The following is a 12,866-nucleotide window of genomic DNA, read 5'->3' on the forward strand; positions in this document are numbered from 1 at the left end:
ATCTGAGAAGTTTTTTGTTTTAGCTTGTAGTTTTTATTGGGGATGGGTTATCTGGATTTTGTCTGCATTATAATGACTGTATGGCTCTCATTTTCAAGGATGATGAAGGCAGTGGAGTTCACACAGGCTTTATGGGCAAAGTACAGGAATAAGGAGAATACTGTTGAAGATGCAGATACGTACATGTAGCTTGTTGCCTTCACATTCAAGCAGACACTTCTAGAGCTACACTGAACACATTTAAGAGTTTTCTATCTCAGAAGAAACATGTTACACTATTCCATGACAAGCTTGGCAGTTTGCAAAGTATTCTAGTTACCTTTTACGTAAGAATATCCCTTGATGTCTTGAGCAAGGCAAAGTGTCCTTTTTTTTCTGTCATTTGATAAAGGAGCCAGTAAATCATAAAAACATTCATTGTAAATCTCAAAAAATGAAACCCAGAGAACTTCACAAAATCATCTATAGATAATCTGCTAAGTTGGTCTGATCCTTCTGAGAGATTTTCTGTACCTGCAAAGTAGAAAATATTACAAGTCAATGTAGAGACAGTAAAACTAGCTGCATTTAAAAATAAGTAATAGTTAAGCTTACAGCTTAAAACTTTTCCCAGAACATAAACACAGAGAATCCCCACCTCTCATACAAACACCGAGTATCTGGAAGTCAAGACGCTTGCCCTACACATTTGCAAAGACACGCCTGCTATAAAGCTTGCTTTTTCACTTCCAAAACCCAATCTAACATCTATAGTTGGGTTAGAAATATTCAGAACTCTTCAGTCTTTACAATATAGAGAACTGAACTAGTAAGGACACTTCGTTCTGACTTTTTAGGGAAAAAAAAGTATTTAGTGAGTTCTTAAGTGCCCTAAAGGCCTGTCGGAAAACCACTAGGGATCTTATCAGAAATCATACTCTTTTTCTTTGTTTTACTTTCACCTCATAAAACCAGGTTATGATAGATGTCCCAGTAGTCTCCTAGCCATTTTATTCCTTCTGTTTTCCGCCCAGATGTCCTGCCCATTATTCCGTTCTGTTACAAATAAAAGCTAAATAATCCTTTTATTATCAGCATTAGCCAAAAAAGCCAGTCGTTGACCTTACAGAAGCTTTTCTAATTGCTACTGTTTAATATAAAACATACCCTTAGAATCAGCTGGGGATTTGTCATTAGTGCTGTTGTGATGGTCTACCTACGAAAGAAAACAGAGACTTTAGGATTTATTATTGATGTACAGCACCAATACACCACTGGTCGCTTTTATTTATTTATTTATTTATTTATTTAAAGCAGCTGTATTGCTCTACCAGAAAACAATACAGTATAGTTCCAAGGTGCCAACACAAAAATCCTGGCTACACGTTTTGACTGGTTTCACCTTACTACTCATTTCTGACAATTCCTTTACTATAAGATCTGATGCATTTCAGCTTCCTGATTCAGAAAGAAAAAGAACAAATAGGGAGAGAATCCCCAACAGGAAAAGGAGTTATTTAATAAGATGATTTTCAATAGCCCATTTATAATCTGCATTTTACCCTTCATGAATCTTGGACTCCTGAAATATTTTTCTTATTGGGATTTTCTTAATTCAGGACTTCCATATCCTATGGCTTATTAGGTCAACTCTCAGAAAAGGAAGTTAAGGTAGAATACTTGATCACTTAATGTAGATAAGCAGCTTATTATTTCTTAACTCAGGCTATCAAAGTGTTACACAAATGAAGTTATGACTGAATTTTGTAAATATAATATTTTTAAGTAGTTTGGTCATAGAAAATACAGAATAGCTCCCAACATGTAGATCTCATGATGTTCATAGATGTATACTCAGTTCCCAGGCTTCAGGTTGTGTTGCTTTTTTATAGAGCACAAAAGTAGAAAGAAATTCTCATCTACTGAAGAGGAGGAATCTCACCTACCAGATACAGTATGCTTAGAAGTAAAACTTTTAACATAGAAGTTTTCATCTACATGACACTCACCCAGATCTGGCTTTGTATAGTCAGCAAAGCTTGTACCTACTTAGCTTATAAGGTCAAGTATTTTACCTAGGAACACGGGTCTTGAAACTAGAGGAGGCACCTATATCGCACGATCACATCTTAACTCTCTAATGGAGTAGGATGAGATCAGCATATAGCTGTTCACTGCATTTTCTTTCCACATACTCACTAAACCTAGAACAGTTTTACACATCTTTGGTTCATGTAGAAGACAGGTGTTGTTTTTCCCCGAAATACTTAAATATCATTGGAGCCAGACTTCATACTCAGCTGTGCTCTTGAAATAATTCAGAAGGAATTTTACTGCCACCTGCCTTTCACACTGTGAAGTCCACACTTAACCACCTCATCAGTAAGATCAAGTTAACATACTCCACAACTAAAATACCCCAGTGTGGTGTAGCACACCACTAATAAGATGCTTCATTCTTTTTCAGCAGGAACAGAAAGACAAATAGAAAACTGTGTGTAAATACAGAACCCTCTTGCATTACAGAATGGAAAGGATAACACTGAACTATCACAAGATGCATGTACTCATCATTTCTTTATGAAGTAGTTTCCTACCTCTTTTGTCAGAAGAAGCAACGAATTTTTAAGAGCAATTTCTTCTCTCACTTTGTCATTAGTCAGTTTTACGTAATCTCTCCACCGAATAGGTTTCAGATCCATTTTTGTGTATAGCCTTCCTCCAACAGTTTTAAACAACATATCCATCGTCCTTGGCAAAATACCAACATCATCTTCTGTCCCTGTAAGCAATACACAAAAGAAGGGCCAGGTTACTATTGTAAGCAACATATAAACATAAATGAAGACAAAGATAACTGATTCTAATCTCAAAGTATACACAAAGAATTTAGAGGCCAGTTACAGTCTGAAGCAATGTTTGCAGTGTTACTAGACTGTTCCCTGAAAAATACTGGCTTTAAGCAACAGCTCACATCCCATTCCTTAGACATTACAGGGCATCACTTTAAAACAGCCAGAATATTCTGCATAAGCTTAGCCTTAAGAAGAAAAAATAACCCACAGCAAACTCCCACATTTAACAGACGTGCAGATTTTCAACTGTTTACCAGGCTCCCTTCCCGCTCTGAAACAACCCTGAAATAACAACCAGAGTGATGTCTCTGCTACAACATTCCCTTCGTCCCACAAACCCTATTTAGAAATATCTACAAGTCTCATAAAAACTGTTAGAGTAACTCAGCTCCTTTCCCATTGCCTTTTCTTGGAGCACACAACTACCTCCACATCTTGCCTACTTCGCGCCTTAGTTTTTCCACTGTCACTAAATACCAAGCAAGCTTCAGTGTTTTAAAGTCAGTCATGAACACAAGAGAGGACAATACGCAGAAGAATTTCTATAGTGCTGTATGGAAGGTGCATAGAAAGATAATTTTTGAACATACTACCCTGTTGATTCTTAATATTTAAGTCCTAAAAAGGTATTACTGTGGGAAAGTCTTCAGCTCCACGCATATAAAACTATTGGAAATACATAGTAACAGAACACTAAATAACAGAAATAAGGGGAATTTGTTTCCTGTGAACCCAATCGTTTCATTTGTTATGACAATATTAAACATAAAAAACAACTGCTCCCAGCCAGAAAGGACATTGATGTATTATTTCTGTACTACTAAAGCTCAGGGAACACAATCTTCTATGCTGCTGTTATTACTAAAATCAGAAATTTGAAAAAAGATTGAAATACCTTGATCAAATGTTTCAGAATGTTTAATTTCTGCCTACAATAAATCAAACAAACTCAGACATACTTTGCCTTCAAATAAAGAACAGCATTTAAGATGCACGCATTTATAGTAGGAACAAAAACCAAAGTTATTGTAGTGTATGCTGTCTTACACACTTGTAAATTTAGTAATATTTGTTATGGAAGAAGACGACTTTTCAAGGCTACTAGTATTCAAAAGAAGGCAACGTACAAGGCCTGTTGAGTAACTAGGTAAGAAGTCATAACATCTCTCTCTTCTAGAAGTAGTTCTCACTTTAAGAAATTAATTCAAGGAAAAAGCATTTCTGCTCATACCTTGGAATGTGTAAGTTTTCCCAGCATTTGTAACGCCATACGTAAAAACAAGGCAATTACATCCTTCTAAGAACTCTTTCACTGGTTGCTTCACAGTACCTTCAAAGAATTCTTCTTGAGTTGCTTCAGGTCCAAACACCTGAATGTTACCAAGAAGCTGGTTAATCTCTTTATTTTGTTTAAGCAATATTTAGGTACTTGTAAGGAGTCAGATACACGTTGATAATTCTAAAGACAGTTAAGAAAAACTTGTTTGCTTTATATGAAGTAACAGAAGACAAGCAACTTTTTCCATAAATAACTTAAAATCATTTAAAGACAATTAATTTACCCGTGAAAAGGTGAACTTCTGTGTTGCCTGTCCTAAAGTTTTATCGCTCATTCTTCCCAATGAGCTCTTAGGGGACTTCAGTATAATGCTTGTTGAGTCCTCAAGTGAAACACATCCCTATTACAAGGAAGCACAAGTAATGCAGGCATGAAAAAAGTTTTAAAAGGTCATCTTACAGGAAAGAAAACATATATACTTTAAGGGTTGTTTTTTTGTTTATGATTAAATAAATGCCTTACCTGTGACCCATTTGCTCTCTCCCGTGCCGTAAAGGGTTTAATACGCAGGCAAACTTGCATGTGTCCCCTAGGCTCCAAACTAGACCTCTAAAATTAAAGAGCTGGAAGTTAGAAATCTGACTAGATCCTCTGTTTGATGATTAGCACATTAAAGCAGCATTATTTTCATCATCCTATTGTAACAGACTCATTTGTTAACACAGGAAGTAATAATATTTTACTGTTTTCACAAGTGCTTTGGACCCTGCTAAACTTCTTAGTCAGAGCCTAGAATTTCAGAACAAGTACTACTGCAACACACTCCTGTACTGCATTCAGGCCAACTATAAACAAAAGTACTCCATTATTGTGCTTCTGAGACAATGTTAGCTTCATCCACTGATACCGGTGCTCCTCATAAGGTATCAAAGCAACACCACACATCTTGGTCTAGTCTATGCGCAGTCTAAAAGCATAGTGAAGATGATTTTCATCTTCTCTGTAAGATTCTAATGCTTCTTATAAAGAAAAGAATTAAGTTTATTTTTTTTTTGGAGAAACAAGCTGCCTTTGTGGTCCTGAGGGCCCCTTTTTGTCACCTGTTGGGCACAGCAAGAGAGCTTTTCTTGTACAAATCTATGCCCTGTGTACCTTCCTCGATCCCAAAACCTAGAGTTGTGGTGCAGACACTGGATGCTGACCAGAGCAGTAAAAGAACAGAAGAGGGGAAAAGCAGATACAGGTAAGACACCTAAAAGAAAGAAAAAGAGCAGAAGAGAAGGAAGGATACGGTTAAGAACAAAGGACAGAAGATGGAAAGTGCTATAGAGGATTGGACTGGACATGAGCAGATCAGAGCTATACCAAGGCGTGGCTTCTCCCTGTTTCCCTATCCACCACTGGCAACATCCCCCAATGACAGGGATGATGCTGCTCCAGCAGCTGATGGGATTGTGGTATGGGGTTACGTTCTATGCAGAGCCTCCACAACCTGCTACAGACCCCCAGTTCCCTGACACTTCTTTTTTTTCCAGGTGCCTGCACACAAGGAACAGGTATTCCCCATGCCCTGCATGCTGGTAATTAGTGTGGGCAATTACTGTGTGGGAATTGGGGGAGGGAAATTCAGGGGTGGGATAGTGAGGATGAATTGGAGGGGGCTGGGAAATTGTTTGGGTGGGATTGTAGAGATCAGATATGACTGCTAGGATGGGGGATATTTGGTTGGAAATACTGTCATTTCTATTACTCATTGCTTTGTATGATAAGTTATTAAATGCTTTATGTTCCCTCTGCTACATCTTGCTTGCAGTCATTTGTGCAGTGACAAAGGTCCTCAGCTCTACATGCCCCTCCAGGGCAGGATGGAGCACCACAGATGGCAGTGTTCCACAGCTGCCACCAGCAGCCCCAGCTCGTCCCTCCACACCTGAGGTGTGAGTGGCTGTGAGAGGAATGTCTCTGTGGAAGTGCAGCTCATTCCTCCCCTCTGATGGGGGCAGAAGGCATCTGCATTTCCCTCATGGCTCTTATTTCCTGTGTTACTGTGGGAAATGAGCTGAGCCACTGTGGCTCTCTACTATGGCAAGCTCTGCAGCTCTGCCACTGTCTTTATACTCAGCTGTTCCTGTGTGTAATGCTCCACACTTGGACCCTGCAGAGCCCAAAGGCCTCCTTGGCTGCTGTTACTCACCTGGACATTGAGGGTGCTGTGTCTCCAGTCTGTACCTGCTTCCAGGTGTCACTTGCAAGACACTGCGAGTCCACCTGGTTGGAACTGCAGTCAACAAACACAAATGTGAAAGAAATAAGAAAGGATTCTTTCATTTCACAGGCTTTCATCTCCATTGAAAGATGTTCTGCTGTGCAGCACAGCTGGGAGCATTTCATATGTGCAAAAAAGGGGGATAGGCCCTGGCTGTGCCGGGCCCCAAAGCAGCCCCGACTGTGCTGGGTTCCCCTCTCACCTGGGCCCTGCAGTGGCCTCAGCTGTGCCTGGTCCCCCTCTGCTCTGGGCCCTGAGCTGGCCCCAGCTGTGCCTGGTCCTCCTCCATCCTGGGCCCCAAGGCCCTGCCTCTGCCTGCTCCCCCTCTGCTCTGGGCCCTGAGCTGGCCCTAACTGTGCCAGGCCCCCCTCTGGCACAGGCCCTGCCTCAAGCCCCGCCCCCTGTGGGCAGCAGTGCTAGTGCCTGTTGGTTTTGCTCTCTTCCCTCTTCTTTCCCTGTTCTCTTCACAAATGCTTTCAGATCCCCCAGGATGACGTGCACTGACACTGCTGCCTTCTTCCTGCACAAACTTTCTGGGCAGCTCAGCTTTTTCTACAGAGCAGCGTGCCTTTGGAAGTGCTTGGAGGATGTAAACTAACAGCAAGAGAACACTGAGCTCTTCTGGGTCTTTCTAGGCATGGCAAAGAGACAGGAGAGTGTGCTCAGCCTCGAGTGGTTGCTTGTATGCAGAAATCACAGTTGTCAACATCTGTGCTGTTTTGCTGTAGGCAGTAGTGTGTGACAAGAAGCCTACAATTATCAATTTAGTGAACGTAATTAATTGTAACAGTTCCCCTTTCTTCTTCCCATGACACTTGGGTTATGGAGTTCTCCTATGCTATGTGCCGGTGTAATACCTCTGAGCCACAGCACTGTTGCGTTTAGCAAAGCTCATGGCAACAGGCTTTGGCCAACCTCAGAGCTACGTAGATGATGATAAGATATCCGATGATAGGAGGGAAAATGAACAAGCTCCAAGGTAAGTGTTGTTTTTTCCTTCTAGTCAGCACGCCATCGCTAAATCTTCCATGCTGACTTTTATCTTGATAGTGATGATCCCTTAACCTCACACCTTTAGCACAGCACTTTCTGTGGAGATTCCCACCAGTGACAAAGTATTAGTGCCGCTTTTCTGCCTGTTTCTTTTTTGTCTGTATTTTCCAGAATGTGGGTATTTCTAAATAGGGCTGCATGAAGGGGTGCGTGTGTGATGGAAGAGTGAAGGAAGTCCACTGCAGATCTGTGCTTACTGCAGAAATGGCACCATGCTGTAGCAGCAAAAAGGCAAGTGGTAGGAACTACACTTGAAGAGTGGAAGTTGGTGGTTGGCTGCGCTCAAATCTTCCTCCCAGGAGATGCTCTTCAAGTATTTCTTGTTCCTTTCTGCCAGAAGCTGACACAAGTGGTCTTCCAGCCAAGAGCAGCCTTGCAGAAAGTCTGGGGAGGACTGCAGCCTGTGACGTGGCACCCAGGAGAGGTACAGATGCACAACAGGCATCAGGGTTTAATTCAATGTCTTTCTAGTTAGGCTTTCTGTCCATTCTTTCTTCATACTCCTTTTGCTGCGTGTTGCTTGAGGTCTTCATCCCTGGGATTTACAATTACCTTCCCTGTCCAGATTTGAAATGCAAACCCACCCTTCAGCTAAGATCCTAAGACCCGCTACTGTGAACACGCAAGATGAGATTTCCTAGTATTGTGGCCCATTTTGCTACAGAAATTAGCCTTGGTCACTCTTTAAATCTTACTGCTTCTCCTTTCTTGATTATAACAGATGTATGCCTGGAGCCAAATGGAAACATCTATGCGAAAGTGGTGCAGGAAGTGCTTTCAGAGAAAGCTCATCTTCAGGCTGGAGGGCTTCCTGTAACAGCAGGTCCCAGCTCTGTCTCCAAGACCCTGGCTGGGTGTAAACGCAAGGGTTTGGACAAAGAGAAACAGACTGCAGCGCAGTTGCCTGCTACCAAAAGAGCCAGATGCCAGAACAGAGACAGTGTGCCGGCCCCAGCAGCACACCCTGGGCCTGCCCCAGCACTGAGCTCCAAGCAAAGAGGTAAGAAGGTGCTGCGGTACCGTCCTGGTGAAGTGCAACACATTGAGTTTGCTTAGGGCTTGCTTTTTCCTGCTCTGTAGAGGGGATAAGAGTTGAAGGCTACAAAGTCCAAAGGCAGTGAGGTGCCAGAATACCTAAATGCATCTCTTTCTGTTAATTTCACAGTGGTCTTCTGTATGTCCCCCTGGAAATGTCTGAGAGGCTTCCTAGTCCCATTTGCTTTGTCATTGGACTGCCATTTGTTTTCACAGCACCCATGTTTCTGCAGTTTTGCTGTTAACAAAATGAATTCATTGGTATTCTTGCTTTATAGAAAGAAGACAACGACAAAAAGAAAGGAGAAGGGAATTGAAAAAGGCTTCTCAGAGAGCTGCACATATAGAGGTGAGTCCTTGGTGAACACAGACACACATTCTCTTGTTGGTCTCAGTGCCTCCATCTGTCAGATATGAAAGAGATGGTAAAATCTTCAGGGAAGCAATGGAATAGAAAAGCAGCCAGCTGTGTGTTTGAGGAAATGACACTGTCAGTGAGAGCTGCCATGGGGAGCTTGGACGCCTTCCTCTGGCTTGAGAAGGATGTGGTTGGTAACAGCCAGAAGGTTTTGCTGTGATAAAGAAGCTTGCCATGTCGGGCACTGCAACCTTTGAAACAGCCTTTCCACGACAGAGCATAGGCAGTGTGTCCTGGGAAGTAGTGTCAGTGACCTGAATGAAAGGAACATGCTGTTCCACACGGGGCCATTCTGGATGTTTACTGGTCAGAGTTTCTTCATGAGATCTCCCTAGATTGTTTCTGTCCTACTTCTACGCTTGCTTTGTTTCTTTCCAGTTCTCTGCAGCGATGAACAGCCTTGCAGAGATGATGCAGAAGCTGCAGCTGAAAGACTGAGAGGAGAAACATCACAAGGCAGCGGCTGCAGTGCGCGGTGTTTCAGTTGCTGCCCAACTCAGTACTTGTAGTTTGATTGCAGTCAATCAATAAACCATCACAATTAGAGATTCACAAAGAGCGCACAGCCTGATTTGTCCAGTGACACTCCATGAGCTGCTGCATGACTTTTGGTCCAGAGTTGCATCTACCATCTTCGGTCCACTATGCATCTTCGGCCCACCACAGCCCATCCCAGCACTGTTCTTCCTTTGCACACCCATGTGCCCACACAACATTGCATGCCCTTGTACTGATAATTGCTGCTATTCCTTCCCAGATTCAAGACTCTGCACTTGCTTTTGTTAAACCACTTCTTGTTTATTAGTGCCCAGCTCTCCAGTCTGTCCAGGTCTTGCTGAATGGCAGCACAGACTTCAGGTGTGTCAGCCATTCCTCCCAGCTTTGTATCATAGGTGTACTTACTGAGCGTGGACACTATCCCCTCATCAAGGTCATCAGTGAAGATACTGAACAAGACCAGACACATCAACAAACCCCGGGGAACACACGTCTATAACTGGACGCTGTGCTGGTGATCAAAACCCTCTGAGCTTGGCCAGTCAGACAGTTCTCAGCCCAGCTTACCATCCACTCATCTATCCCACACTTTCTCAGCTTTGTTACCAGGATGTCATGTGAGACAGTATCAAAAGCCTTGCTGAAGTCAAGGTAGATGACATCCACTGCTCTCCCCACATCTACCCAGCTGGTGATGCCATCACAGAAGGCTGCAGGGTTGGCTGAGCATGACATTTCCCCGGTGAATCCAAGCTGTCTACTGCTGGTAAACTTCTTCCCTTCCAGTTGCCTGGAGATGGCATCCAGACCAAGCTGTTCCACCACCTTTCCAGCGAGAGGTGAGACTGACTGCCCTGCAGTTTACCGGATCCTCCTCCTTGCCCTTTCTGAAGACTGCAGTGTCACAGGCTCTCCTCCAGCTTTCAGGCACTTCTCCAAGACCTGTCAAAGATGATAAAGAGTTTGACAGTCACCTCTGCCAGCTCCCTCCACACATGTGGATGCATCCCATCAGAGTCTATGGATTGTGCACGCTGATCCCAACCAGATGCTCTCAGATCACCCCCTCCTCACCCAGAGGGAAGCTCTCCATTTCTCAAGCTCTCTCTCTTCCCTCCAGGGCCCAGGAGTCCCAAGGGGCAGTCACTGAAGTGAAAAACAAAGTAAAGAAGGTGTTCAACATCTTCACCATCTCAGCATCACCCATTTCCAGGACACCCCCCTTCCCTATTTCCTTCTCTTAGGGATGCACCAATCCTGAGCTCCAAAGAAGCGCTATTTAAATGCTGCCCAGCTCTCATGGCCCCCTTACCTTTGAGCACTCTAGCCTGTGAGATTCCTCCAAGTAGGCAACAGCAAAAAATCAAAGTAGGCTCTCTGGAAGTCCAGGGCCAAATTAGTTCTAGGCACATTGTTACCTCCACAGGTTAGCTGGGTGCCTGGCACTGACCCCTTCCAATCCAGTACTTTCGACCCCAAGTTGCTGGCTCCAGGGGGTGTCTCTACTGCAGTTCTGGCTGAGGACTTTGCCCGAGGAGACAAATCACGCTGCTTTTGAAACTCCCAAGTTTCAGGATTTCCTGCTTGTTTCAACACGCCAGGGAAACACGTGGGTGGCATGAGTTGGGCAGCAGGGTGCTGGCTGCAAGCACACAGTGACAGCAACTGCAGCCATCAGCATAGTCTGAGCCTGCCTGCAAGACCTTGCACACAGACCTCAGTGCCACGACTCCCCTTACCGAACACAGCAACCTGGAAACCCAACCCAAATGGAAATGTCCTTAGAGTGCCATCACCCTGCACTCCACGCACTTCATCGTGCCCCAGAAACCAGAATCAAACCACACAGACCCTGACAATCACAGCTATGTCTGTTCTTCCCTAAAGAATTAAAGCTGCAGCAGGCCAGAAGTTTCAAGGAAGAAGAAGCGGCTCTTTTAACCATTTCCTGAGCAGTTTCTGAGGCTGTACGTGCAGTTTGATCACAGCCTGGCTGAGTCCTGGTCACACCCCGCTCCCTCTGACAACTAAGGGAATCAGCACAACGAATCTGAAGACAGAAGTGATAATGCAAACAAGACGAGAAGATATTTGCTGAGTCTGGATCCTCAAACGCATTTCAGCTGGGAAAAAGGACAGAGATGCCCACCTTGTAAATTTGGGTCACCTCCTCCCAGACGCACCAACACATCACCATTGTGAGAAACTCAAGTTTGGAGTTGTGCCAGATGTTCTCAGGTAAGTTTTGGACTGTTTTGTGTTTGCTTGAGACAGCTGCGTTCCCAACCAATTCTGGAGAGTCCCTGCACAAGTCCATCCCTTGAACACATGGCAGGTGCTCAAAAACCAGCTCTGAAAGAAAGCAAAGTTGGTGTGTAATTTGTGGTGGAGCTTGCAGATCTTAACAGCCAAATTAGAGTGACAGCAAAGTTGGAGGACAACTGGCAGAGCAATTGCTTTACCAGCTTTTCTGAAGTGTATTTTGACCTTAACAAAGTGTATAGGAAACTACTGATCACAGCCTGAACTTCTGATTGACCACCTGAGGCAAGCAATGAGTCAGCTGCAGGAGCACAGGTGAAGGTAATTCAGCTGTGCTACTGGAAGGGGTGGAGCTTGGCTCCAACTCTCCCAGATCTCATGTAAGGGCTGACCAGCACTAAGGCAGGATTTCTTCCTCTGGTGATTTTTTTTTTTTTTTTTTTTTGACTTTACTGTGGACCTTCAATGTTGGTGAGCATTTTCCCTTTATCCTTCTATCATATTAATCATTTCTATGAAGCATCTGTATACCCTGTGTTTACATTTACATTACATTACCTATTGGCTGTCTAAGTGTTCAGTTGTATAACTATACAAACAGGGTCAAAACTAAAACAACACGTGTTTTATGTCTGCTCTTAGCAGCTTGGAAGGAACCAGGCTAGACCTTGTGGTAGGGCATTCTGTGCTGGGAAGTCAGCAGCACTGTGCGCATACAGCTGTTTATGCCAGGTGAGGCTGTGTGCACACGGTGTGTGGGGGCAAACGCTGCATTGGGAACATATTAGCATGAAGCACAGAAATACATGCTCAGAGGTACTATGGGGCATGCTGGGTTTGATTGTTTCAAGACGTGAAATTAAAAGGCTGAACAGACATCATGTGCTTCTGGTTTGGAGAGGGGATTTTAATAAATGTATTTGAAGTTCTACAGAAACTTGGTTTTACAGCAGGCAGTGTCACATTAGTCCAGTCTTTTTCCTATCATCCTGAGGATAATATCACCAGATTAAATTGCTGGTACACCTCGATCCTCTGAGTTTTAAGAGCTTATGCTGTAGTTAAAAGTTGCTTTCAGACTTCCAAAGTGGGTCACCAGCACACGTACTGGCACTGTGAAAGCACACAAGACACAGCTGTTTGCTCTAAAACATTTATGATTACACAAGAAAGATAAAGCAATTGTAACTACTCACTGCCAAGGTAGGAATGAAGTGATGA

General features: G+C 43.5%; 1 protein-coding gene across 1 annotated transcript; it reads right to left on the minus strand.

The window, feature by feature from the left end:
• Nucleotides 1–1,123: 1,123 nt before the first annotated feature.
• Nucleotides 1,124–6,431, minus strand: LOC146758279 (kinesin-like protein KIF20B). The gene is made up of 6 exons (XM_085517300.1): nt 6,308–6,431; nt 4,636–4,722; nt 4,397–4,513; nt 4,066–4,204; nt 2,577–2,761; nt 1,124–1,195 (listed from the first exon to the last, which is right to left on the minus strand). The coding sequence occupies exons 2-6, from the start codon at nt 4,693–4,695 to the stop codon at nt 1,124–1,126; spliced, it is 573 nt and encodes a 190-aa protein (XP_085373426.1). The 5' UTR covers nt 4,696–4,722; nt 6,308–6,431.
• Nucleotides 6,432–12,866: the final 6,435 nt, after the last annotated feature.

This window comes from Coturnix japonica, chromosome 16, assembly GCF_054131305.1.
Source record: "Coturnix japonica strain WE chromosome 16, WE-NBRP24, whole genome shotgun sequence".
NCBI classification, from domain to species: Eukaryota; Metazoa; Chordata; class Aves; order Galliformes; family Phasianidae; genus Coturnix; species Coturnix japonica.

Excerpts from the sequence above, each read along its gene's own strand:
- LOC146758279 (XM_085517300.1), bottom strand. The coding sequence starts at position 4,695 with ATGCAAGTTTGCCTGCGTATTAAACCCTTTACGGCACGGGAGAGAGCA. Across the intron at positions 4,514-4,635 it reads AGAGAGCAAATGGGTCACAG|GGATGTGTTTCACTTGAGGA; the intron begins GTAAGGCATTTA and ends TCCTTGTAATAG. Across the intron at positions 1,196-2,576 it reads TGCTTCTTCTGACAAAAGAG|GTAGACCATCACAACAGCAC; the intron begins GTAGGAAACTAC and ends TTTCTTTCGTAG.